Below are 27,593 nucleotides of genomic sequence, written 5' to 3' on the forward strand. Positions count from 1 at the left end.
TGCCTCCTGCCACGTACCTCCTGGGTGTGGAACGCGAGACTGTGCACTTTGCTTTGAGGGTTTTGAGAACAAAGCCTTGACCCCAAGGCATGGTGGTTACCGAGAGGCTCCTGAGTCATGCGGTTTTCGCTGTGTTTAGCCTGGCAGACTGGCCAGTCGGCTGAGGCGGCTTGTGTCCCCTGGCTCTGCGTCACACGCTGCCTGACTTTCGTGTCTGACCTGTCAGTTTTCGTGTGTCCTCACCCAGAGGAGTCTGCCCTAACCCCGGCGAACACTTGAAGAAGGGTGTGAGTTCAGGGCTGGGACAGGTGGAGGCTGCTGCTTTTCCAGGTGCCACCTAGAAGCTGTATCTCGGCAGGTACGTGTCGCTGCCCCCGAGCAGAAGACGGCCAGCTCGGAAGCCCCAGGGGAGGTGCAGCCCGGCCAGGAGGAGCCGGAGCAGCACTGGGCCTCCTGCTCCCATTGCCCTGCCAGCCTCACCGCCCTGCCAGCCTCACCGCCCTGCCGGCCTCACCGCCCTGCCAGCCTCACCGCCCCTGCCGGCCTCACCATCCCTGCCGGCCTCACCATCCCTGCCGGCCTCACCGCCCTGCCGGCCTCACCGCCCCTGCCGGCCTCACCGCCCTGCCGAGGGCAAGGACTTCCAGGATGTTCTTCAACTCTTTTCTTTCCTCTTTTTTCTTGTTATGGCCTCACCTGCGGCACATGGAAGTTCTCAGGCCAGGGGTCGAATTGGAGCTGCCCCTGCTGGCCTACACCACAGCCACAGCAGCGTGGGATCAGAGCTGCATCTGCAGCCTATGCCCCAGTTCACAGCAACGTCGGATCCTTAACCCACTGAGCGAGGCCAGGGATTGAACCCGCATCCTCACAGTGACGATGTTGGATTCTTAACCTGCTGAGCCACAACGGGAAACTCAGTGTTTTAAAAGAGACGGTGCCTCAGACAGTAGTGCATTTTCGAAACATTTTTTATTTATACAGTGTGTTTTCATTGTAAGGCTTAGCAAAGGGGGTGAAAGGATATTTGTTCAGCTGCTTCTGCCCAGCACTGGTTCTGAAATCTGCTGGGCGGGGAGAGAGCCTGCCGGAAACGCTGATTTGGGGCTCGCTGCAGGCATAAGACTCCAGATCTCCCCAGCGGACTTGACTGCAGCAAGCTCGGAAGTGGTTCTTCTGCAGCCAGTGCCAGGCTGCATGGGCCCAGGGTGGCCTCTGTCTGAGGTCCTGCATCTCCCCACGATATCCGGCAAGTCCGTGCTGGATTTCCATTGCATTTTTGGGCCCGTGTGTGCATCTCGATATGGACCTCTGAGGCAGAAGCGGCGTCTCTCTTGACGTACTTGGCTTCCTCAGGTTTCTCTGCGCCACGCTTGTAGTTTTCACTATTCAGGCCTTCCGTGAGTTCAGCAAAGCTCACCTGAGCATTTGATAGGCTTGGTGCTATTGAACTGACACCTCAGCCGTCTCCCCACTTGACAGTTTTCCTGCTGTAAATACACGGAAGCACCTTGCAGCTCCCGCCGGTTCAGTTTAGTCTTGTCTCTGCTGTTCCACTGCGAGGTGGTCCCGGTCCCGTAAGGCCCCGTCTCTCCCTCTCCCGGCTGTGCCCTTACTCCCTGTTCCTGGCCTGTGCGCTGATTAGGAGCCCGTGCAGCGTGGAATAGAAGCGGTTCTGCCCACAGTCCTCTCATGTTCAGATGTGTTTCATCATTTACATCATGAAAAAAAAAACCACATAAAGAGAAGAGCATAGGCGTTCCCGTGGTGGCGCAGTGGAAACGAATCTGACGAGGACCCATGAGGTTGCGGGTTCAATCCCTGGCCTCGCTCAGTGGGTTAAGGATCCGGTGTTGCTGTGGCTCTGGTGTAGGTTGGCAGCAACAGCTCCGATTGGACCCCTAGCCTGGGAACCTCCATATGCCGCGGGAGCGGCCCACAAAAAGACAAAAAAAAAAACCCAAAACAAAACAGGAAGAAAGAAAACACCCCCTCGGTGACCCCCTCTAACCCTCCCTCCGACCTTCCTCGTCCTCCTCCTCCCGCCGGCCTGGTCCTGCCCGTTGGAGCCCGTCGCACGTGGAATCCCGTGGAATCTCTGGCTGGCTCCTCCCCGGTGCGGCTGCCTTTCCATACTCTCTAGAAGCTGCGCCTTGCTGGATGGATTCTCAACTTCAAGGCAGGGCCGTTGAGCAAGTTTCCTCTACGATGGAAAGTGACATGTTCTCTCCTACTTGAAGGCCCTGAAGTTACTCTTTTGTGTTCCAGAAGCTTTTAGTTTTTCTACCTTTTCTGTTTGGATGTAGACCCCACCTGGAATTGTTTCTGCTTGTTTCTCTTTCGGTTTATCGTGTATAGGGAACGCGGCCCCGGTCGCAACCGAGTGGGGCGGACGGGGCGTGGCAGGCGGCCCTCCGCTCGGTGCAGCCTCCGTCCCTCGCCAGGAAGCCCCCCTCCTCGCCACAGGGAGCAGGAGCCCCAACAGCCCTGTTCCTTACCGCGCCCTTCAGGGGTTCGTCGTGTCGTCGGCGCCTGGCGCATGCCGCACCTTCCCTGCTGGAAGTCAGCCCCTCATTGCGCAGAGCAGACGTTTGCCCCTTTCCCTGCTGCGCAGGGGTCCATGGCCTAACCGTGCCCAGTGTGGACCTCGGGGTGTCGGAGGGCAGGTCCCCCGCAGTCTCTTGGAGCCCCTGCAGGTGCGGACGCGGGGTGAGCCGCGTGTCCCGGGGCCCTGCCCAGCTGTGGTGGATGCGGCCGCTTCGCACGCCCTGCAGGTGCTGGCGTGTGGTCCGCGTCCCCCCCGCAGAGCTCGCGGCCCTCCTTACCCAGCGCGGACACGCATGGGGCCCGCTTCCGGCCTCTGTGTTCTGTTCTGTTCCGTTGGGTTGGTGGTCTGGCCTCGTCTGCGGGTACCACGGTGCCGCTATGCAGAACACAGGCGATGAGATGCTAGCAGTTCTCTTGTTCATCTATTTGGCTATTTAAAAAAAATCCGTTTGCATTTTATTTAAATGTGAGAGTCATTTTGTTAAATTGCGCAAAATCCCCTATGAGAATTTTGATTGGAATTATATTGAATCTGTAGGTCAATTGGGCCAACGCACTTCACTGCAATGTTGAGTCTTTCCAACAATGGATATAGGTTTGTTCATTTATTGAGGCTTTCTTTAGTTTATCTCAATAGCCATGAGTAGTTTTCATACCAGAGGGCTTACAATCTTTTGTTGAAATAATTCCTTGGTATTTGGCTTGTTCCTTTGTTTGTTTCTGTTTTTGTTTTTGCTTTTTAGGGCCACATCCATGGCATATGGAGGTTCCCAGGCTAGGGGTTGAATCAGACTATAGCTGCCAGCCTACACCACAGCCACAGCCATGCCAGATCCCAGCCACATCTGTGACCTACACCTCAGCTCAAGGCAACACCGGATCCTTAACCCACTGAGCGAGGCCAGGGATCGAACCTGCAACCTCATGGGTCCTAGTTGGATTCATTTCCACTGCGCCACGACAGGTACTTTGGTGTTTGACTTTTTTAAAACCATTTTTTTCCCCTTTCCTTTATTTATTTATATATTTTTATTACTCAATGAATTTATTACATTCGTAGTTGTACAATGATCATCACAATCCAGTTTTACAGGATTTCCATCCCACACCCCAGCGCACCCCCCCCACCCCCCAAACTGTCTCCTCCAGAGACCATACATTTTTCAATGTCTGTGAGTCAGCATCTGTTCTGCAAAGAAGTTCATTGTGTCCTTGTTTCAGATTCCACATGTAAGTGAAAGCATTTGATGTTGGTGTCTCATTGTATGTCTGACTTCACTTAGCATGATAATTTCTAGGTCCATCCATGTTGCAAAAAATGCCGGTATTTCATCCCTTTTAATGGCTGAGTAATATTCCATTGTGTATATGTACCACATCTTGTTTATCCACTCCTCTGTCGATGGACATTTAGGTTGTTTCCATGTCTTGGCTGTTGTAAATAGTGCTGCAATGAACATCGGAGTACAGGTGTCCTTGCGAGTCATGGTTTTCTCTGGATAGATGCCCAGGAGTGGGATTGCTGGATCCAATGGGAGTTCTATGTTTAGTTTTCCGAGGCATCTCCATACTGTTTCCCACAGTGGTTGCCCCAATGTACATTCCCACCAACAGTGTAGTAGGGTTCCCTTTTCTCCACACCCTCTACAGCACTTATTGCCTATAGACTTTTGGATGATGGCCATTCTGGCTGGTGTAAGGTGGTACCTCATCGAGGTTTTGATTTGCATTTCTCTAATAATGAGTGATGTTGAGCATCCTTTCATGTGTTTCTCGGCCATCTGTATGTCTTCTTTGGAGAACTGTCTGTTTGGATCTTCTGCCCATTTTTTGATGGGGTTGTTTGTTTTTTTGGTATTGAGCTGTAGGAGGTGTTTATAAATTTTGGAGATTAATCCCTTGTCAGTGGATTCACTTGCAAAGATTTTCTCCCATCCTGTGGGTTGTCTTTTTGTGTTGTTTAGGGTTTCCTTTGCTGTGCAGAAACTTTTAAGTTTGATTAGGTCCCATTTGTTTATTTTTGTTTTTACTATCATTACTCTAAGCAGTGGATCTGAGAAGATGTTGCTGTCGTTTATGTCAGAGAGTGTTTGGCCTATGTTTTCCTCTAGGAGTTTGATAGTGTCTGGTCTTATATCTAGGTCTTTCATCCATTTGAAGTTCATTTTTGTGTATGCTGTTAGGGAGTGTTCTAATTTCATTCTTTTCCATGTGGCCGTCCAGTTTTCCCAGCACCACTGATTGAACAGGCTGTCTCTTCTCCGTCGTATATTCTTGCCTCCTTTGTTGTAGATGAGGTGGTCGTAGGTGCCTGGGTTGAATTCTGGGCTTTCTCTCCTCTTCCAAAACCGTTTTTATCAGCTCTCTTGAAACGTCATTCACACAAAATCCACCCATGCAAAGTGTAAAATCCAGGGGTCCCCAGTATATTCACAATGTTGTGCCACCAGCGCCATCTAGTTGGAGAACAGGTCGTCACCACGGAGTGAAGCCGGTACCCGTGTGCTCACTGCTTCCCGCCCAGCTCCCCGCCTCAGCGACCACCAGCCTCCTTGCGGTGTCTGTGGACTCGCCTGCCCTGGGCATTTCCCGCAAGAGGGATCCGCACCGCGTGGTCCCTGACCGCCGGGTCCGAGCTCGTCACGCCATGGCTCTGTCCCTGCTTCGTTTCCCTTTGCTGTTGTGTAACGGCCATCCCTGTCCTCGTACTGGCTGGGGGGCATTGCCTTGTCTCCACTTTCGGAACTCCCACTCCGAACCACTCCGAGTCAGCCGCTCTGAGTGTTCCCAGCTCTCTGTGTCCACACCTGCGAGTGGATCTGCTGGGTCACAGGTAACTCTGTGCTCAGCATTTTGAGGAACTGACAAAATGCTGTGATCGTGCCGAACCTGTTTGATAATTCCAGTTGTTTTTTTGTGGATTCCTTGGGATTTTCTAAATATAGAATCGTGCCATCTGCAAATTGAGGTGTCTTACCCTTCCTTTCCAGTCTGGATGGCTCTTTATGCCTTCGCTTGCCTGTCTGCAGCGACCGGAACCTGCCTGGCTGTGCTCCCTGGAGGTCTTTGGAGCAGCTACATTTTGTCCCCGTGCACCGTGAAGATAGAGCCACAAGGGATTTGCAGGGGCTTTTATCAAGTTCCCTTCCTACTTTGTGAAGAGTTTTGACCACGAATAAGTGTGGGATTTTGTGAAACGCCTTTTCTGCACGTGCTGGGATCACGGTCTTTAATCCCACGTGTGGCATCGGTTGGCAGTACCCAGCCCCTTATACTGCTCCCTCCCGGGCCTTTTAACTTGTATGAGGCCAGGGCCACTGTCTTTTTGTTCCTTTTTCATCCGTCTCTGCCCAGAAATGTGCCGATGACAGCTCACAGCCCAGACCCACTAAAGCCTGTCTTTGTATGGTGTCTGAGCTACAAGTGTTTTTGTTTTTTGTTTGGTTTTGGTTTTGGTTTTGATTTTGTTAAAGTGCAGCAAAAACAAGAAACAAAGAACGTTGACGGAAACCATATGCTGCTGTAAAAGCGGAAATGTTTGTTATCTGGCCCTTTGTAGAAGGTTTGCTCGTCTCCAGAGTACCTGAAAGTTGGTGAAATTTCTAATGCTTCGAAAGAATCGATCTTTGTTGTAATTGATTTCTCTACTGTTTTGCATTTTTCTACTTTATTTCTGCTCCAGTCTTTACCTTCCTTCTGCTTACCCTTGGTTGAGTTTGCTCTTTTTTTGGTGGTCTCTTAACATCGTTCTGGCTAACACGAGCACTAAGAGATACAGAGCTTTCTCTGAGAATTGCTGTAGTTCTTTTGTACTGTAGCGTGTTTTCACTTTCAGTCAGCTCAGAGTATTTTCTAATTACCCTTGTGGTCTCTTCTAGACCCACTGGCCATTTAGAGGTACCTTGGTTACATCAGTACATTGGTGGTAGATTCCCAAACAGTCTCCGTTTGAATTTCTCGCAACTTTGTTGCGTTTATGAACTTCTAGATTTTTAATGTTTTCTAATCCTTAAAGTGGTTTGGCATTCAGCCTGTGGTCATAGGTTGGGGGGGTCCATAGAAAGTCAGCAGGTGGATGTTGTGGGGGGGCGGTCCATGGATAGAAGTCGGCAGGTGGATGTTGTGGGAGGGGGTCCATGGATAGAAGTCGGCAGGTGGATGTTGGGGGGGGTCCATGGATAGAAGTCGGCAGGTGGATGTTGGGGGGGGTCCACGGATAGAAGTCGGCAGGTGGATGTTGGGGGGGTCCATGGATAGAAGTCAGCAGGTGAATGTTGTGGGAGGGGGTCCATGGATAGAAGTCGGCAGGTGGATGTTGGGGGGGGGGTCCACGGATAGAAGTCGGCAGGTGGATGTTGTGGGAGGGGGTCCACGGATAGAAGTCGGCAGGTGGATGTTGGGGGGGTCCACGGATAGAAGTCGGCAGGTGGATGTTGGGGGAGGGGGTCCACGGATGTTGGGGGGGGTCCACGGATAGAAGTCGGCAGGTGGATGTTTGGGGGGGTCCACGGATAGAAGTCGGCAGGTGGATGTTGTGGGGGTCCATGGATAGAAGTCAGCAGTGGATTTGGGGGGGGGGTCCATAGATAGAAGTCAGCAGGTGGATGATATGGGGGGGGTCCACGGATAGAAGTCAGCAGGTGATGGCACCTCTCACTCCCTCCCCTCCGCTCCTGCTCAGCACCCCTTCTCAGTAGCCACAGGCTTCTCTCTTATTCACAGCTCATTTGATTAGCTCAAGGCTCATGAGGCCATTTTGCAGAAATAAGAGATAGAAATACAGTTGTTTTTCTGTTTGTTTGTTTACTTTTTGGGCCGCACCCGCGGTACGTGGAAGTTCCCGGCTAGGGGCCGAATCGGAGCCACGGCTGCCTGCCTGCAGCACAGCCTCAGCAACGTGGGATCCCAGCCGTGTCTGCAAGTGGTGCTCCGCTCACAGCAACACCAGATCCTTAACCCGCTGAGTGAGGCTAGGGATCGAACAAACCCACATCCTCATAGGTGCCAGCTGGGCTCGTTGCTGCTGAGCCAGGACGGGAACTCAAGTACAGGTCTGATAATTTACCTTATTGCTCAGTTTGAAGATAAATTTCCTCTTAAGAACATCATTGTTAGTTCTTCCGTTGAACACGTTTTTACCTTCAAGTAAAACACGGCGGTCTTTTTTATTGTTTATCAACGTAGAGGACTTTTAAAATTGTGAGATGGAACATACCTTTAGCCACATGCACAAAACACACATGAAGGGTCCCCGTGGTGCAGAGGGTTAGGGGCACGGTGTTGTCGCTGCAGCAGCTCGGGCCACTGCTCTGACGCAGGCTCAGTCCCTGGCACGGGGAAAAAGTACATAAATAAAACGCTCTAAAGATGACTTAGGAGGCACGCACGTGTGTAACTGCCACGCGGTCAGAGTGACCGCATTGCTGATTCCTTCAGGGCACAACCCGGCCGCCGCCTCGTAAAGCCGCCTCGGCTCTGACTTTGGGATTACAATTTTCTTGCCTTTCTTTGTGGCACTTTGCGGCACGTGTGCATTTCTTAAGTAATCAGGCTAGTTTGCTCGCTGTTGAACTTTAATGAGTGGAATGCTACCTGCGCGTCCTCTTGTCCTGCCTCTCCCTGGGCATCTGGGCATCGTGTCTGGGATTCATTTACGTTGCGTGTAGCTGTCAGTTGACCTGACGCCGTGCTCTCTGCCTGCAGTGGTGCACGTGGTTGTTCTCCTGTGCTGGCGCCCCCCCAGCATCGGGCTGCTCCCGGTTGGAACAGCACGGCCTTACGGCCCTCCTGGTGCGTAGGCGTGAGACCGCGCCCCTGTGTGGTGAGGCCACAGGGTCTGGGACCTGCCGTCTCCCTGTCCTTGTCCTCACCGGCCACGTGTGCCTTCTTGCTGGAAGCAGCAGACCCGATGGCGCCGCACGGCGGCTGGGGTGGCCAGGGTCCCGGCCGGCTGCCAGGTTCTGGGCACCGGCGGCCCCTGCGTCGCCCGTTCTGGTCTCTTGCTGGCTGCCGTCGGGCCGTGGGTCTTCCTGCTTGTTCGTCAGAGCTGCTTCCTGCACGTTGACTGTGTCCTCTCTCCTGCAGGATGACGTGATGATGCCACAGAGAGTGAGGCTGCAACACGCGGCGGCTGCTCAGCACCCGACAAGTGTGAGTGTGGACGTTTCTGCTGGTCACTCCTCCTCTCGGAAAACCTGCCGTCAGCGCTTTAGGGCTGGGGGCTTCCTTGGAGGGGCCGGTTCATGGCCAGGCGCCCCGGTGGACGCGCGGTGTGGCCACTCTCACGGTGTTTTCCTTCGAAGGAAAAGTGCTTCTTGCTTCGAGTAGCACTTGCGACTTTCAGGGGGGTTCGGAGTCTTGGTTTGGTTTCGTTTGGTTTTATTAGCGTTTCGGAAGCTGTGTGCCTTGCGCGTGAAAACCGTGAAAACCGGCTGAGAGCTGTAGGTCTGTCATGTAAAAATCCTCTTATCTGGATGGCCTCAGGCTGCATTCGCATCCTTGGACCAGCTTCCTCGCTGGCCCGTGGGGCTCTGGGGCTCTGGGGACCCAGCCTCCTGGGCACTCACCTCCCCCGGGGGAGCTCCCTGTGGGGGAGCATCTCCCACCCGAGACCCGGGCGGGTGCAGGTCTTGAGCCCAGGGGTCACCCAGGGTTCGAGTGGCCCAGACGGCCGATTCCCAGAGCTGGGGTCTGCCCACAGGGCCCGCTGCTCAGACACCTGTGCCAAAGTCTTAGAAAAACATCTCTGAACGACCGTGGTGACCCCTGGTTTTAGAAGGTGGGGGGACGCGTGGTGTCTGCTTGCCCGGCCACAGCCGGTCTCGCTCCCTTCGCTGGTGGTGCCGGGTCGTCCACTTGCGCGCACACACGTCTCCAGACCCCGCGCGTCTCGCGGGCTCCCGGGCGCTGTGATTGGGGCCCAGCGTGTGGCCGCCGGCCCCTCACGAAGGAAGTAGCCGGTTCCCGGCCCAGGGCTTGGGCTCAGAGAACAGACCCTGGAAACGGGCACTGAGGGACTTCGGACGGAGGCTCCAGCACACCTCTGGAGGCCCGGGCTCCCAAGGAGCGCGAAGGTGCGTGTTCACCAGGAGGCGTCCGTCCTCTGCGTGTCACCTCTCAGCCCGACCTCGGGGTTCTGCGTCTGGCCCCTCGCGCGCTGTCCCCGGTGCCACCCTGACACACCTGCCTGCCCCTCGGGACCTGGCTGTGCCTGCTCTGCCCACGCACTCCGCCCCCGGGGCTTCTCTTGTCTTTTCATGGAGTCGGTGATGTTTCCCAGCCTAAAGTTTGATGTTGAGGCTTCTTACTCCCTGAATAGTAGTTGTGCTTACACTGCTTATGCTGAAACACTGTTAAGGTAAACAGTCCTTGATTTAAGCCTGGAAGAAGCTAAAAACAGCCCGTCCGTCAGCTGTTTCGAGACCCCCCCCCCAGGCTGGAAGCTTCTGGAAGCCTGGGCGTGAGGGCAGTTCAGAAGCACCCAGCTCCCCCTTTATCAAGGAGCCCTTGCCTGTGCCCCAGGGCCCCTGGGTGTGGTCATTTCCCGGCCGCACACGGTGTGCTGGTGCTTCGTGATGTCCTCGGAGGGACAGAGTCATGGCCTTGGAAAGACCCAGGGTTTTGGTGGCCGGCTGGAGGGCAGCGGCGGCTGCAAAGGCTCCGTGGACGTGCCCCACGTCCCTGAGCCCAAGGCCACATGGAATCTCTCTCTCGTCTCGCTGCATGTGAGTCTGCCTTTTTTTTTTTTTTTTTTTTTTTTACTTTTTAGGGCCGTGCTTGCAGCACACGGAGGTCCCCAGGCCAGGGGTCCACTCGGAGCTGCAGCCGCCGGCCTGCACCACAGCCGCGGCCACGCGGGATCCCCAACCCACTGAGCGAGGCCAGGGATCGAACCTGCGTCCTCATGGGTACTCGTCGCATCTGTTTCTGCTGCGTCACAACAGGAGTGCCTTGCCTTTTTTTTTTTTTTTAAACGAACAAAAAATTCAAGCAAGCAGAACCCCCAAACTTCCCCATAGCGTAAGTGAATTAATGTAAATTAACCACCGTGACTACTGGGGCAACGTTTAAGAAACTCGGGTACTGGGGGTGACTTTTGATCATTTCTCAGTAGGGAGGCCGTCCTTACCGAGGCCCTCCGCGGTCGGCGAGTCGGGGAAAGCACAGCCAGGGGGGCCAGTGTTAGTGTCACCACCTGCAGAGACCCCAGTTGCTCTCTGCCAGCCACTGGGGGGAGAGGCCCCTCCGGCTGTTGTGAGGGGTGCTGCCCACGGGGACCAGCTGTTCTCTGCCTCCTTGGAGGCCTGAGCCTGCTGGGGTCCCGGCTTCAGGGCCGAGAGCATCGGGACCTGAGGGTGTGGGGGCCTCAGGGCCAGGCCCTTGGCCTCTGAGCACCCCCAGCAGAGGACGCAGAGGCTTCCCAGTGTTGAGACGCCGTGGATGGGTGGGGCAGGGCTGCTGGGGGTCAGTGCGCGGAAGCCGGGTGTGTGGAGACCCGTGTCCAGAGCCAGGGGGCAGGACACTTGGGGAAGGACGTGGTAGAGCCGTCAGGCAGCTGACAGATGCCTCTGGGACGGGGATTGCCTGTCTGGTGGCGTCGTCCTGGGGCTGCTGTGAGCCTGGGTAGAGGGAGGCGGCCCCGGGGACAGTGAGCTCTTCGCGTGTGACAGGTTTACTTAGAGGCTGGACGGAGACAGGCTGTTCCCGTGGCGGCGGCGGCTTCCTCCTAAGCCCTGTTTGTCGTCTCACAGATCATCGGCTGCCAGGTGCAGAGGGAGCCCCCCGACTCCACCCAGCGGTACACACGGTGGCTCAACCAGCTGGAGCCCGGCCAGCTGCTCACCCAGGTACGTCGTCCACCAGGGCCTCGTGCCACCAGGGGGGGGCGAGCCTTCCTCCTCTCAGCACAGGCCTCTGCCTGCCTCCTGGGTGCCAGGCACTCCTGGTAGGTGCTCCCTGGAGACGGGGGACAGTATTTCAGAGGAGCCTGGCCTGGGGAGGAGCCTGAGCCAGGGGACAGGGGGAGGGTCTGGCCTGAGACCAGGGGCCAGCGCATCTGCAGCCCAGCCGCTCAGGCCCCGGTGGACGGAGCCAGACGCAGGGGCCTGGGAGGGCCAAGCTGCTGGGCGGTGTCCAGGAAGGCCTGGGTCTTGTGGGCCTGGGGAGGAGAGCTGGGGTGCACTGTTTGGTGGAGCTGGTCAGTGGGTGGTCAGGCGTCATGGAGCTGGAAGAGGCCACGGCTGAAATCAGACTAGAACCGCCGTGGAGGGAGACCTTGGGAGGAAGCCGGGAGGAGGCTCTTGTCTCAGCTGTGGGGGCCCTGAAATCTGTGGGACACAGAGTGGGTCCTGAGAAGCAGCCACATGTCGCTGAGGTGTTAGAGCAGTGACTGTGCGCCCTCTGCTTGTCCTGCTTTGAGGACATGTGGAGACATGTCGGCAGCCACCTGAAGCTCCGCAGCAAATCACCCCAAATCGGAGACCGAAACAGCCCGGGGGCAGGGTGGTGGGCCAGGACGGGCGCTGATAGGCAGGGTGGCAAAGGGCAGCAGGAGGCTCTGTAGTTTTCCAGCTGCTCCTGCAACTGCGAGGGCAGGAGCGGGACCAGCATGTGTGGCCGCGTGTCTTTGCAGGCACCTTGCGTTGTGGGAGCCTGGCACGGGCAGCATCCGTGGTGGTGGTGGTGGTGGGAGCTGGCAGGGGCGATGTTGGCAGGCGGACGAGGGCAGCTCTTGTGCACAGGGTCACAGTGCAGGCGGCAGCTCCAGTTCAGTGACGGCCACCCTGAACTCCTGGTTGTTCCAGAACTGCGGGGAGGGCTCCTCCTCGCTAGGGGGTGAGGTGGTGTCGCTTTGAGTCCACGGCAGCTCAGGCATCTGAGCGGGACCGAGTCCTCTCCAGGTTGTGAAGGTGCCTCGAGGACCCGGGCGACCCCTGAGGGCTCCTGGCGCACTGGCCTGGCCTTGCTCTCTCGGCAGGCGGCCACATCTGTGCACGGGGTCTGTGTCGCCCACCGCTCCTGCCCTTGGTCCTGGCCTCCGTGGAGGAGGTTCGGCCTGGGGGTCACGGCTCCGGGATGTGCTGCCTTTTTACAGGTGCGTCCCCGGGACACGTGCCGGTGGCGTCTGAGCCAGCCAGCCACCCTGGGTGGAGAGCTGGTCAGGGCTCTCGGGCTGGCAGGGCGGGGGAGGGGACGCCCCGTCAGTGGGGACGCCCCTGCTTCGAGGCCCTCCCGAAGCAGAGCCAGCGAGTGCGTGTGGAGGTGGCCGCGTGACCCAAGTGCTGAGGCGGCTTCTGCGTGTCTTGGATCTTCTGGGAGAATGTGAGTCACGCGGAAACTGTGACAGGACGCTGAGTGTCGTTTAAATGCAGCACAGTCTCAGCCACAAGTCCGGGTTCTGAGTGGGGGGCCGGCTTAACCGTTAAGGGTCATCGAAATAATTTAGGGAGGGTTCTCCTGAATGGGGTTTTTCTTTAGCGAGTTAGGGGAATTAAAGTCTAAACCTCTCAACCTAACTTGAAAGAAGGCATCTCTTACATAAGCCGTTTCTCAGTGGCTTCAGGGGCGAAGATCACCGCCCCTGGGCAGGGGGTTGAAACTGAGGCGCGTCTGTGGCGTGGCGAGCCGTGTGTTTGGGTTTGATGTTTGCCTGATTAAGTACACACCACATGCAAAGTTGAATTAAAAGGATGCAGGTTCGATCCCCAGCCTGGCACGGTGGGACCTGGTGTTGCTGTAGCTGTGGCGCAGGTCACAACGGCAGCTCAGATCTGACTGCTGCCCCGGGACCTCCATAGGCTGCAGAGCGGCCAAAAAAGAAAGAAAGAAAACAAAGCACCAGAAAAGTAACAGTCTGCTAATTACAAGTCAACCCCAACGTGGAAAGTTGGCTGTCAGATGGCCTGGGCCTGGGCCTGGGCCAACCTGAAAATCTCCTGTTTTAAGCAGTCGCACGCCACACTTTCAGTACGGGGCCACTCCCAAGGGACCCACACTTCCTGGACCCCAGGGTGGGAGGCAGGGGAAGGCAAGGCCAGACCTGGGGGGTCCTGGCAGCGTGCACGGGTAGCTAGGCCATCACCGAGGCTGGTGTGCCAGCTCTGGCTGCCTAGAGCACGGGGCAGGTTCATGGCGGAGGGAAGCCAGCAGGTGTGCCTCTCAGCCCAGCCCTGGCCCTCCAGGCCCGCTCGGCCCGCTCGGCCCGCTCCAGCTGCCCTTGAACCTCTTGGGGCTGTGCCTCCTTGGTATCACAACCTGCTGGGCTGCCCTGGAGACTAGGACAGATGCTGTTTGTCTGGAGGCTGGAAGTTTGAGATCAGGTTGGTTCCTCCTGAGGCCTCCCCTTGGCATGGAGATGGCCGCCTCCCCGCTCCGTGCTCGTCTGGACGTCCCACTGGGTGCACGCGCCCTCCAACCGTGGGTCAGCCACCCCCCCCCCGCCAGACCATGTTTGAGGCCTCATCTCCAGTCCCCTGCCTAGGGGCTTAGGGTTGCAACGTGGACTCTGGGCTCCCAGTCCAGTCTGTGGTGCCTGGACCTCCTCCCTGGCTCCCCCACAGCCCCTGGTGGGTCCTGGTCTGTGCCCCCTGCCCCTGGGCCCGTGGGACACAGTGGTGTGGCCAGGCCTGCATCAAAGGGAACAGCTTCCCTCTGAACAGCCTGCCCTCCGTGCGTCCCTGTGCCTTCAGCAGGGGAGTATCACCAGACCTGCTTGCTCAGGAAAGCTGCTCAGACGCCTCCTCGTCCGCATGGTGGGGGTCTCTGATTCTGTGGTTCTGGAAATGTGCCTTTCTAACAAGCACCTGAATATTTTTTTTTTGTTTACTGGAAGTATAGTTGATTTACAATGTTAATTTCTGCTGCACAGAAAGTGATTCAGTTACACATACATATTTTTATTTTATTTATTTATTTTTTTGTCTTTTTAGGGCTACACCCGCGGCATATGGAGCTTCCCAGGCTAGGGGTTGAATCGGAGCTGTAGCCGCCGGCCTCCACCACAGCCACAGCCACGCGGGACCCGAGCCGTGTCTGCGACCCACACCACCGCTCATGGCAACGCCGAATCCTTGACCCACTGAGCAGGGCCGGGGATCAAACCCGTGTCCTCATGGATGCACGTCTGGTTTGTTACCCACTGAGCCAGGATGGGAGCTCCTACATACATCTTTTTAGACTGTTTTCTTCCGTTACGGTTTATCAGACACTGGAATATAGTCCCAGGTTAAACAGCACAGACTTTCTGCTTGTCTGTCCTGCGTGCACTAGTTTGCGTCTGCTAATCCCAGACTCCCAGTCCTTCTCACCTCTGACCCCCTTTGCAGCCGTGGAGGTCTGCTCTCCACGTCTGGGAGTCTGTCTCTGCGCCGTAGGTGGGCCCGTTTGCGCCGTGCTTTAGGTTCCACGTGTGACGGACGTCATCTGCTGTCTTTCTCCCTCTGCCCTCACTGAGCAGGACTGTCTGTGGTTGCATCACAAGTGCAACTTCTCACGGACCAGGTTGAGAACGGTGTCGCTCCCTGCTCTGAAGCGGAGACCAGGCTCCTGGTGCCTGCACAGACCGCTGCGCCCCCACGGGATCACGGAGTCATTTTACAGAGGCTACGCAATGGAAAAGTTGTAGTGGAAATAAATTCGGACTCACACAAAAGTTGCAAAAGCAGTGTGGAGAGATCCCGGGCGCCCTCCACACAGCCGCCCATCATAGCGCCGCAGACCCGTCTCGGGACAACGTTCAGAGCAGAAAGTGCACGCGGGGCGGGCCCTGCCCGGGGGCACGCCCTCTCTCGGGAGGCAGGGGGTGTTCTGTGGAATTGCAGCCCGTGTGGGCGTTGGCACAGCCCCTCCTCAGTGAGGGTCCGGGACTGCACCCCAGAAAAGCTGCCTCTCGGCCGCCCTTCCTCCAGACCCCCCCTCCTGGCAGCCCCTCCTTTGTCCCCTGTGCTAGAATGTCGTCATTTGAGACGGCCACGTGCGTCACCCTGGGCTTTCCAGTCAGCACAGTGCCGGCCGCAGCCACGGACCCCTCCTTGCGGACAGTTTCCGCCTGGGCTGCCCCCGGTGGCGCTGCTGCGGCCTCGTGGACAGGGCGCACGACGCTGGGAGGCCCCCGGGCTGGGCTGGTGCGTCTGCGCAGGTGAGGCTGGTTTTCCGGTGAGCTGAGTGCCCGGAGCCCGGCGTGAGTCTCGCTGCTCTGCCTCGCGTGTCCCCACGATCTCTCTCGCCAGCTGAGGAGCCTGGGTCCTGACCGTTCGCCCGTTTTCGTATTGGATCGTTTGTTTCCTCGCTGTCAAGGTGGTGTTTCTCTTCCAACAGAAGTCCTTGGTTGGGTGTGTGGTTTGGGAGCATTTTCTCCTAATCTGCGGCTTTTCTTTCATCCGCCTAACAGAGCCTTTCACCGAGCAAATGGTTTTAATTTTGACGACATCCAGCGGGTCCGTATTTTCATTCGCTTGTGTTTGGGGATCAGCATCGAGGCTGCCTCACCTGACCCCGGGCCACAAAGATTTCCCCCCCAAGTGTTGTGGTTCTTCGCTGTGTTTAGATGTACGCGGCATCTCACGCGGAGCGAGGTTTGGGTCAAGGCTCTTCTTCCTTGATTGCTTTTGCTCTCGGATGTCCAGGTGTCTCCACACCGTTTTCCCGAGGACACTGCCTTCCTTCGGAGCTGCTTTTGGCCTTCGTCACGAGTCGGTCAGCCGCGCTGGGCGGTCCGCTCGCCGCCCTGGTCGCTGAAGCTCTGAGGACTTTGAGAGGCGTGCGTGTGGTTCCGCAGCTTCTGTCTTTTTCGCAATGAGTTTGCTGCTCTCGCTCCTCTGCCTTGTCCTCCGTGTGTTTTACGTACTGAGCAGTGGTTCCGAGCGGACACTGTCCAGGTGTGACAGTGTCACTCAGGTCTGACCTGTCTTTCTGGTGTCTGATCCCTCAGATTCAGGCTCAGGGACAAGGCTGCCTCACTTCACCTAGTCGCAAGCCCAGGTGGCCCCACAAATCAGGTTCCGTCACCGCCACCCCCTCCGACCACCCTGACCTCCGTCCTCCAATGCCCCGCCTCAGGCAGCTTCCGCTCCTGTCCAGCTCCAGCCTGGACTCCCTGCCCAGGGACGCTGGACACCAGTGCTGGCGCCCGCTGACTTGATGCATCCCAGCCCAGCATGGTGAGATGTCCTCTTAAGCAGAGGAGGGTAAACTAGCTAAGAGTACTACAGAAAAATCGCCAGAACTAAAGGTGTGGCCCACCACAGTGAAAGTGCCCTCTGCGTGGCCCACGGAGCAGAGAAGCCCCCACCCAGTGAGAAAGCGTTGGGCAGTTCAGAGAGAAAAGCAAGGGAGCAAACGTGATTCCAGGTTTCTCAACAGCCACAGTGAATCAGTAAGACACAGGGGCACAAGCTTCAAAACTGTCGCAGTGTTGGCTTTGAATGTTGAGTTCTGAGCCCGTCCAGATCGTCAACTGCGTGAAAACACAGTAAGGACTTCTTAAATAAGGACTCAAAACACCCGTCCCCTGCAAAGGCTTTCCCAGAAATTTGCAGGACGACACTCCATAAAATTAGGAAGCAAAGCAGGAGGGAGGCCTCTGGAGTCGGAGACCCCGGGGGGGAGTCGGGGCACTTTCGGGAGCAGAGGAAGTGCTTTGCACACAGGGAGCTGGGGAGGCTCGGTCGGGGAGCAGGGAAAGCACAGGAGGGGCAGAACCAGCTCCTGTCTCTTCGACGAAGCAAAGGAGCAGGAGCCGCGGAGGCAGCGGAGAAACGGGGGCTGGGGTCAGGGAGTCAGAGGACGTTCTGGGCAGACAGTGTCTGGGGTGAAAAGACAGAAGTGCCCGCGGCTCAGATCTGTACCTGTGACCTCAGCCGCCCTTTTCCTTTAAAAAAATGCAAGGATTTCAGGTATTGGAAAGTACAGGGCACAGCCTCCCCGCTCCCCCGGGGGGCGTCCTGGCTGCGCATCTCTGCGCACCCTGGGCTCCCGCGGTCCCTTCCTGGACCCCAGCTCCCCGTTGGCTCTGCGCCAGCCCGCCAAGGCCCTGCTGTGCGCTGGGGGCTCCAGAAGCTGTTGTGCACTTGAGGGGGTATCTGGGCAGTCGGAGTTCTCCACCGCAGACCACCGCCTCTGGCGCCCCAGGGCACCTGGCCTCCGTCTGCTCCCACCGGCACTCAGTTCGACGGCTGGTAACGTCGCCCGTTTCCCCGCGACGCCCAGACCCCAGGGCTGACCATCTGTGAGCCGCACGTTGGAAGGTCTTTAGCAGAAGTCAGTGAAGGCGACTCCCAACCTTGAAGGGAGGGTGTGTGGTCAGGGGCTCTTTGCTGCCTGACCCCCCCCTCGCGCTCGCTCAGTCGAAGCGGCTCTGGGAGGCCTTTGCCTGCATCGGCATCCGCGCAGCAGCTCTGCAGCGGTTCTGCCAGGCATTTCGCACATTCCTTCCTCTCTGCCTTCTGCTCAGAAAGGTCTTTCGCAGCTCAGTGCATTCAACCGTTAATTCTAATCAGTTAAGTCACGAAATTTTTAAAAGTGCATGTTTTGAAATGGATTAACCTCTACTGTTTAGGAGTTTCTGTTGTGGCACAGCAGAAAGGAACCCAACTAGGAACCACGAGGTTGCAGGTTCAATCCCTGGCCTCTCTCAGCGGGTTAAAGGATCTGGCGTTGCCGTGAGCTGTGGGGTAGGTCGCAGATGCGGCTTGGATCTGGCGTTGCTGTGGCTGTGGTGTAGGCTGGCGGCTGTAGCTCCAAATAGACCCCTAACCTGGGAACCTCCATATGCCGCCTAAAATGCAAAAGAAAAAAAACCCTATGCTGTTTGTCTTCGTTTTCTCATTGAAAGGAGTATCAGTCATAAAATGGCATCTGTGTTACAGAACCGCATAAACCAGCAACTTTTACCATGTTAGGAGAGTGGCTACTTACCAACTTTCTCTGAAACATGTTACTGAGAAAGGAAACGTTGTATTAACGTCTGTGGCTTTATTAAGTCCAGAAGCCATAGGTTTCCGATGTCACATCAAAGTTTATTTTTGTTGCTATGTGGTTGTTAAAATGTCAGAATCCTGGAAGAATGGTTTTGCATCTAAAGACAGTGTTCCAGCAAATGGGAGTTTGGAAATAAGGGTACCAAGCCACAGGAATCTGCAAGTGAGTCATTTAAGCTTTGCTCTCTTTCTCTAAGAATAATTCGTATCACTTCCTGGTAAGAGTAGCTAATGAGGTCTGTAAACATCACCAGATGCGTCATTTTCTTCTGTAACTGAAGGGCTTCTCCTTTCGAAATAACAACTGAGCTTCTTTCCCTCTCCAGGCCTTACGCTGTGCTCTTTAAGCACCAGAAGCGTTTGAAAGTATCATCCGAATCCAGACGTCCTTCTTGAGCCTTTCCTGAGACTCAGGGTGGACTCTTTGGGGCACATCACAGCCCATAGCTTATGGAGTCTGTTGCCGTTTGTTCTGGAAGCTTCCTGGGACACACCAGAATCGGTTTAACTGTTATGAGCTATATAAAACTTGTTTTTGCAAAGTGCATTTTCTATTGGTGGCAGAATATGGGGAGAGTCCAAAAGCAACCCCCCAGGAGCCGCTTCCTTTGAAAAAAGTTCTCGGAAACTGGGTTATCTGATTATTCACTTAGTGACACATCAGAACCAGAGAGGGAGTGACAGCCGGAGAGTGAAAAAGGAGACAAAAGTCAACGAAAAGGAAGCTTTAGAAACTGCGAGCACAGGGGTCCCAGGGAGGCCTTCTCACCCTGCCAGCACTCTCACCTGCGTGCACACCTCTCTCACCTGCGTGCACACCTGTCACCTCCATGCACACCCCCTCACCTGTGTGCACACCTCTCCCACCTCCATGCACATTCCCTCACCTGCGTGCACACCTCTCACCTCCGTGCACATCCCCTCACCTGTGTGCACACCTCTCTCACCTCCATGCACACCCCCCACCTGTGTGCACACCTCTCCCACCTCCATGCACACCCCCTCACCTGCGTGCACACCTCTCTCACCTGCGTGCACACCTCTCACCTGTGTGCACACCTCTCACCTGCGTCCACACCTCTCACCTGCGTCCACACCTCTCACCTCTGTGCACACCCCCTCACCTGCATCCACACCTCCTCCTCACCTGTGTGCACATCCTTGCCTGTGTGTGCTCCTTAGTTGTCCTGATGAACTGTCCTAGTGACTGTCCCCACCCTCCCCATGACCGTGTTCACAGCAGGGCACCAGTGGTGGCCTCGTGACCTGAAGCATCACGTCACCTTAACACCCACAGGCTCCTTCAGAACTCGCGTTTTCTCACCCAAACACGAGCCCAAGTTGCCCTCCTCCCCTCCGGGATCCGAGGCCACAGACAGGCAGCGTTTGTGCACCTGGGGTGGCTGGCTCGGTTGTGGAAACGTTTGGTCCTCCGGCTGGCTGCACGTCTGCAGGGTAGGGAAGAGAGTCATGGCTCTTAATGAGACATCGGCGCTGCTGATGGCAGGACGTCCAGTTACTGCCCTCACTTCAGCCATCCCACGGACTTGGGGCTGTCAGGTGTGGGCGCTGCACGGTGTCTCCTCTGTCTTGTGCGTGTCGTTGCAGAAGCCCACCTGTCCCAACGTTGCAGACAGGGCCTGTTATCCCAGAGTCGGTCCTGTCCTGCAGAGGGTGCTGGCCTGGTCTTTTCATGTAATAGCTATTGGCCATTTTAGAAAAACGTCTTTCGCATGCTCACCACCTTATGTAAGAGTGGTCCTTCCTGAGACGCTTGGCAGTCCAGAGGAAGGGGCGCCGTCGCCATAGAAACAAAGTAGGGGTGGGGGGCACGCATGTGTAAAATCTGGAAACCTGCACGACGTCCCCTGTGCGGAAGCAAAGGCCGCTCCCTGGGACCCCTGGGCCGTGGGTGGTGGGAGGGCGGAGCCGCATCCTGCTGGGCGGGGCCGAGGCCGCGTTCTGGGAAAGGAGCCTCCGGGGCGGGCGGCGGGCGCCCTCTGCTGGCCACGCGCTGGCGCCCAGCTCGGGCACTGGCCTCTGAGTCACAGACCCTGCCAGCCTCGCCTGAAGGTAGAAGGATGCAGAAAGAAGCCCTGCGAACGCGCCATACCTTCTGGGTGCCCGCACCTTGGTTAATCAGAGAGCCCACGCCCGGGGCAGAGGGGAGGGGCTGGCCTGTCCCGGCTCAAGGATCAAAGGAGCGGTTTCTGTGGAAAGGGACGAAGCCGGTGCTCCCCGGCTCACCAGGCAAGCCAGAGCTGGGCAAGCTGAGACTCAAGGAGAGCTGCGCTGCTGCCTGTTTTTGTCAATAAGGTTTTATTGGCACACAGCCACGCCCACTTGCTGCGGGGTTGCCTGGGGCCTGCATTTGCTCTCAGTGCCACAGCTGAGTGCCTGTAGCCCAGACCCTAACATTTAGCCCTCCACAGAACAAATTTGCAGCTGGCTCGCCCGCACCCACCTGTAGTGTCACGTCAGTAGGTGTGTCCTAGGGCCGGGAAGTGGCGAGCCGGGAGGTGGGTGGCATCATCAGCTTTCCGTATGGGGAAGTAGAGGCCTGGCCGAAAGGGGTGTGGCACCCGTGAGGGCGTTTGCTTCCCTGTTTTCACACCTGGCGCTTATCTTGTGCTTTGTTCTGAATGCCCTGCACGTGTGCCATTCCCATCCCGGGTGGCTCCCTCTTTCACGAGGAAGCAGACCCAGCAGGTTGGGTTGGCGGTTAGTTCTGGTTCTTCTCACCCGCAGAGCTTGTCCCCCGGATCTCCGAGGAGCCAGCAGCTCGGGTGGGTGGGGTCCCCGCCTTAAGGACCAGAGGGAGGGGGCCAGATGGCACCACACCCGGGATCCCTTGCAGGCTGCTGTGTGGGCCTGGCTTCTGCAGTGCTCTGTGACTTGCATGCAAGGTGCATGACAGAGGTGGCTGGAAACATTTCCTAGGAAAACCCTTTTCTTTGAAATTTAAAAAGTGCAGAAGCTCCTCTCACCCCTCAACTTGCTACAGACGTGCCCTTAACGAAAAACAAGGGTTTGCCCAGCAGGCGCATTTCTGTTTCTTCCCGTGCTTTAGCTTTTAACGCGGCCGAGCGGCCGGCCCACTGTGAGTGGGCAGCAGGTAGGCGCCGGCTCCGACCCTCCCGGAGTGGACACCGCTGCAGCTCGGAGAGTCACGAACGTGGAGAGGGACAGTCCCAGGGGAGAGGGGGCGGTGGCCAGTGCCTGTCCTGTGTGAGTCGAGTCCCTGGTGGAAGGAGATGACGTGAGAGCGAGCCAGCCCCCCAGCCCGAGGACAAGGGCACTGGGGGCCCGTGGGACTGCCCTCCCTTCAGGAGAGGTGGCAGACCTGCCAGGATCTGCTGGTCAGATGCTGTGCGCTTGCTGGCCATCCTCAGCCGGCCTCCCTGTTCGGAAGGACCGTCCTGGGCACCAGCTGTTGCGAGGCCGTTGCCCGTGTGCCGTCTGAGGGAGGCGGGGAATGAGCCCAGACGGTTGGTTGGTCAGGCGGAGCTGACCCGGAGGATCTCGGCGGACAGGCCTCGAAGCAGACGGCCTCCGTGTGGGTCTGCCGTGGCCTCGGCTGGCTGGCTGTGTCCCTGTGGCCGATTCTTCGGGAATCCAGGCCAGAGTGGAACTGCAGGGTCGCTGTACGTTTGAGGACGTCCCTACCAGCAGCGTGAGGGGCTCCAGCTTCTCTGCCTCCTTGTCAGTATCCACTGCTTTCCGGTTTCATCGCTTGTGTTTATTTTTTGGCAGCTGTTCTCACAGGTGCGAGGGGCTCTCATGGTTTCGAGTGCCATCTCCCTGGTGATCAGTGACGCGGGCGTCTTCATACCTGCTTGTTGGCTGTCTTCTCTCAGAAACGTGGTGTCGAGTCATTGGCCCGTTTTTAAAACTGAGTTGTCTTTTTGTTGAATTCTAGGAGCTCTTTATATGTTCTGGATCCTAACCCTTATCACACGTGCGGTTTGCAGATAGTCCTCTCATTTTGTGAGGTGCCTTTTCACTCTCCTCACAGCTGGCCTTCGAAGCAGAAAAGGTTTGCTTCTGAGGAAGTCCAGTTTGTGTATGTTTTCCTTCAGTTGCTCACATTTTTGGTGTCGTATCCAAGACGCCATTGCCCAGTCCACAGTCTCAAAATGCTTCCTTCTAGGAGTTTTCTGTCTCGGCTGTTGCACTTGGACCTTTTCCTCGTTTGAGTTCATGTTTGTACGAGGTTTACAGGGTCCAGCGTGTTCGGCTGCACGTGGAGATCGAGGCTTTTCTCCACAGCGTGTGGGGGAGAGACGGCCCCCCCGAAGAGCCTCGGCAGCCTTGTTGCCAACCAGCTGCTCGTCTGGGCCGTCTCGGGACTGTGCTGGCCTGCGGTCTTTACGGCAGGGCCGCCGTTTCGGTCCCCGGGGCAGGTTTTGAATCTTACTTCTTTGGAAAAGTGGGTCCTGCTTCTCAGGATTGTTTTGGGTATTGGGGGTCCCTTGAAATGCTGGGGCTTGGAGGATGTTTTCCGCCTTGTAAAAGCGCAGCGGGGATTTTCACAGGGGCGGCACAGACTCTGTGGGCCACTCCGGGTGGTGTCGTTGCCCAGAGGCCCAGCCGCCCCTCGCTGCCCCTCTCAGCCCCACTCGGATCCGGCACGCACACCCGGGCGCAGCTTCGTTGGGCTTTTAGGGAAGGTCTTTGTTTGACTTGCCGGAGTCGTTGTTTTTCTCAGTGGAAAAAAATCACTAAAATGAAGTAAGAGTCTTTGTGAAATTAAGATTATATACAATACTTGACAGTAAAATGTGTATTCACAGCAGCCCCTTTCTGTCCCCTGCTTCCCGCCCTTGCCGAAGGGCTGGCGTGGGATCAGCTCGGTGGGCTCGGGGGGCGGTGGAGTCACGTCACCAGCGCCGTCCACAGAGCAGCTGGTCCTGGGCGAGTCTCGGCCCTGCTGCGGTCCAGCCCGGCGCTCACGGTTGCCCACGGCGGCTGGGCTCCGTGCGGGTGCCTCCTTGTGCCCTGGGCTGCCTGCCTCTGCGCCGCGACGGCGGGGGGCGGGGGGGGGGGGGGCCCTGCTGGCGCGTCCCTCCTCCCGTGCTCCTGTGCAGATCCCGTGGGTTTGTGTGTCTTCGATAACTGGCTCTGGGGAGATGGTTACATTTTACACTATTTGAATCAAATACGCATTTCTCCAGGAAAATGTGTTTAATGATTTCGGGTAGACATTTTGAATGAGAACAGTCATGACTCATTAAAGCTGTTTTCCAAACACTTTCTCATTTTAGGGAAGGTTTCTTATCTGGCGTTTCCTGGGTGTTTTCATTTTTGTTTTTTCAGGGCTGCACCTGCGGCACATGTACATTCCCAGGCGAGGGGTCAAATCGGAGCTACAGCTGCCAACCTACACCACAGCCACAGCCACAGCCACGCAGACTCCTTACCCCGCTGAGCGAGGCCAGGGACTGAACCTGCATCCTCGTGGATACGGGTCGGGTTCATTACTGCCGAGTCACAAGGGGAACTCTGTGTTGTTTGCTTTTAATTCTACCTTTAACTGATCTTTCTAAATCTCCAGTCCCGGGGAGTTCACCAAAATGTTCACTTAAGAATTGCACTTGGGAGTTCCCGCTGCAGCACAGTGGGGTCAACAGCGTCTCTGCAGCGTCAGGATGCAAGTTCGATCCTGGGCCCGACCCAGTGGGTTAAGGGATCAGGTGTTGCCTCAGCTGTGGCTCGGCTGTGGTCCCTGGCCCAGGAACCCCATGTGCCGCAGGCCACCCCCGGAAAGAGGAAGAAAGGAAAAAGAATTGCTTTGGTCTCTGGCTTCTGACTAGAGGAGGACAGGAGGAAGCCAGGGCTGGAGCTCCGGCCCCGGCCAGAGCGCACATGGGCTGGGTCTCCACGCGGGGGCCGGGGTGCAGGGCCATGACCTTCGGCAGTGGCTGTGGGACCGAGGGTATGGCCGGAAGGCGTTCTGGGGCCCCGCTGTCAGCGCCCCAGTGTGGTTTGAGGGTGGCTGTGAGGCCAGGCCAGTTCATGGGACACGGCCACTCGGGGTTTGCGCCCCCAGGAGCACTCAGCCAGGGGCACAGAGGTGGCGGGTGGGACCGAAGGCCTCTCTCCTTGCTCTCTAGAGTGAAACGCTTCAGAAACTGTTCTGTCTTGTTCAGATGGGATGGAGGGTGTTGTCACTAAGACGGAGAAAGCGGGGAGCTTTAGGAAGGCCTGGAAGGAGCTCCCCCTGTGGCGCAGTGGGGTGGGCATCTGGGAGCACTGGGAACAGGTTTGGTCCTTGGCCTGGCACAGTGGGGTAAGGATCTGGCATTGCCACAACTGCAGCTTTAGGTGGTGGCTGCAGCTTGGATCTGGTGCCTGGCCTGGGAGCGCCATGTGCCGCGGGGCGGCCAAAAAAGGAACGCCTGGAAGGAGCAGCCCTGAAAGGTCATGGGTGTTGGGCACTCGGCGATTGTGTGTAATCGGAGATGATTCCGGTGAATTGGGAGGAGCCCCCATCTCAGTGCTCCCGGTGAGGCTGGCTCCAGCCGAGGCTTCGTCCCACTTTCAGAAAGCTGCCCCTCCTGCCCCCCCCCCGGGGGGAGTTGGGAAGTGAGCCTGGGGGTCAGAGGTCCTCATGCAGCAGCGGGATGGCAAGGGCTCCTGCCTCCGCCCTGCCCTGGCCTTGGGGACGGCCTGGGGGCCCGGGCAGGACACCGGGGCTGCAGAGAGGTGGCGGGCTGCCGCCCGGCTTCCCCTAAAGGTGGGGAGCAGGCCCACAGCCGCCCCGGCGTGAGACCGGACATGGGCAAGGTTGTGCGGGCAGGCGCAGTGGCCCCAGCCTGGGCACGGCTTGCCCTGAGGGCAGCGGCAGGTGTGGCCGCGGGGGGTCGGGATGAGCCCCTCACTGTCCTGGAGGCCTCAGGCCTACGGACCACGAGGCTCCGACGCCCCGAGGTCAGTGCTGTCAGGAGGAGGCAGCGGGAGGGTGAAGGGGTGGCTGCTGGGTGGGGGGCCTGTGCCGGGAGCGGCTGCCCCCTCGAGCTCACCCGGCCCCCAGCTCCACCAGCAGCAGCCTCCCTCTGCCACACCTGGTCACTGCTGAACCCACCGTGCCCCCGCCACCCTCTCTGGCCAGAACACACAGTGGTGTCACAGCCTGGGTCCCCCGGAACGGAGCTCAGAACGGAGCTCAGCCCGGAAGGACGGGGGGAGCAGACAGGGCAGAGGGAGCCGCCCGAGGCCAGGCCAGGGGGTGCCAGACACTGACCTGCACACCACCTGGAGGGGCCCCCACTTTGCTGTCCCAGGGATGAGGTGTGACCCTGGCATTTCTGGGGCAGGGTCCTGTCCTCTGGGGGGCTCCCCAAGGGTGGGTGCAGCCGAGGCTTAATGCCCTGGAAATGGTCACTTTCCCGAAAAAAGGAGTTTGCTTAATCATTTCCTCGGGTGATGACAGGGCTTTTCCTGACACTCTATTCGACACTGTTGTGGACTCTGCGTTCGGTTGTGGCAGTCGGCTGGCCCCGCGGGAGCCCGGAAGGGGCGCTAATAATGCAGAAGCACCTGCAGGGAGTGCGGTGGCCGTGGCGCCTGTTCCCAGGAGGCAGTGGGCAGGGCCCCTGGGTCGGCGCTCCCACCACTGCCTGGGACCCCCAGCGTCCGCCACGTGATGAGCTGTCTCATGAGCGGGCCAGGTCCATGCAGGGACGTGGCGGGCAGTGGAGCCGGCCGAGGAGGGGTGGCCGGGACCTCGCTCGAGGCCGTCAGGGCAGCGTGTGACTTCCTGGTGGTGACAGGCATGGTCTGCAGGCAGCGTCCCTGAGGGCCCCACGGGCAGGGCTCCTCCTTCTTCTCCCACACGCGGGATCCGGGCGCCTGGGGCCTCTGGTTGCCGCCAGCCTCTTACTCGTCTGCTGTCACTTGTCCCCAAACATAGGGCCTTTCGTAGCCTGAGGGCGGACCCCACCCTCTAACCGGCCAGAGATTCCCAGGCCTCCCGTGCCCACAGTCAGCGTGTGAGGCTCTGACCTCTGACCTCCAGCGCCCGCCGCCCAGTCTGACCTGCAGAGGCTGTGGGCGCCTCCAGCCTGTGGGCTTGTTGTGTGGCCTCTGGTGGCCGAGGGCATCACGCTGTCCCCTCCCTGCAGCTCCGGTGGCAGTGATGGCCCGCATCCCGGCCTGGTTGGCATGGAGAGCGGGACCGACCGGCCCCGCCTGGCCATGGGAGCCTCATCAGCCGGGAGCCGATGGTGCCGAGACGGACGTGACCAGGCACAGCGGCCACCAGGGCGACGCATCGCCAGGGTGTGGGGCAGCGGGAGCTCGCTGCTGGGGGACATGTGACCGACGCTTTTGGGAAGACAGCTGAGCGGACTGAACGCCCTGCCGTCCAGCCAGGCCCCCCCCCCCCCCGCCCCGGGCTTCACCGGGAGCTCTGGCTCTGCACCCAGGACTCGCTCACATGCACCCGCAGCACAACCAGGAGCAGCCCGGTGGACGCTGGTGTGGTTGGGGCGGCCGTGTGGTTCCCCGCACAAGTGCGGGACTCTCTTGACGCCACATCCCGGGAAGCGCAGACTGACGTATTCGTGACAGAGAGCAGGTCGGCACCGGCCGGGGACGGAGGCAGGGAGCCGGCCAGGACCCGAGGGACCTGGGGGTCGTCGTGCGTGTGGCGAAGGGCGGGGGCTTTATGCTGGGCCTGTCGGTCATGACAGAGCTGTGAGAATCACTGGAGGGGCCCCTCGTGCAGCCACGGGGAGATGCGGGGGGCAGCGCAGCCAGGGTCTGGACACGGGGCAATGAGGGCTGAGTGCTCGGCTCCGGGGGTCCCAGTGGAGGCCCGTGGAGCCGGCTCTCGAGTGCCCTGCCCTGGGGTCTGAGAAGGGGTGGGGTAAGTATCTGTGTCGAGGCCCTGACCCCCCCATGGCGGGAACAGGAGGTGGCCAGGCTCGCTCCAGCACCCCGACCCCCGAGACCGAGCGGGCACCCTATGCGTGAGTGCAGGAGGTGACCCAGGGGCCCACTTGTGGAAGGAAGGCTGGTTTTTTTCTAAGACGGTTTGGTCAAGGCTTCTCGTAGGAGTTGCTGGAATTT

At 58.0% G+C, this 27,593-nt stretch overlaps 1 protein-coding gene across 15 annotated transcripts in view; it reads left to right on the top strand.

Moving 5' to 3' along the window:
• Nucleotides 1–27,593, top strand: part of B3GNTL1 (UDP-GlcNAc:betaGal beta-1,3-N-acetylglucosaminyltransferase like 1) — a 78,474-nt gene that overhangs the window by 34,939 nt on the left and 15,942 nt on the right. For 12 of the 15 annotated variants that reach the window (XM_047758419.1, XM_047758411.1, XM_047758412.1 and 9 more), the window contains 2 exons: nucleotides 8,632–8,697; nucleotides 11,298–11,393. In XM_047758419.1, the coding sequence (XP_047614375.1) occupies nucleotides 8,632–8,697; nucleotides 11,298–11,393 (162 nt within the window). Of the gene's footprint in view, nucleotides 1–295; nucleotides 359–8,232; nucleotides 8,338–8,631; nucleotides 8,698–11,297; nucleotides 11,394–27,593 lie in introns of those variants that run through there. The other 3 variants (XM_047758422.1, XM_047758423.1, XM_047758409.1) reach the window with 3 other exon arrangements.

This window comes from Phacochoerus africanus, chromosome 14, assembly GCF_016906955.1.
Source record: "Phacochoerus africanus isolate WHEZ1 chromosome 14, ROS_Pafr_v1, whole genome shotgun sequence".
Classification (NCBI taxonomy): domain Eukaryota; kingdom Metazoa; phylum Chordata; class Mammalia; order Artiodactyla; family Suidae; genus Phacochoerus; species Phacochoerus africanus.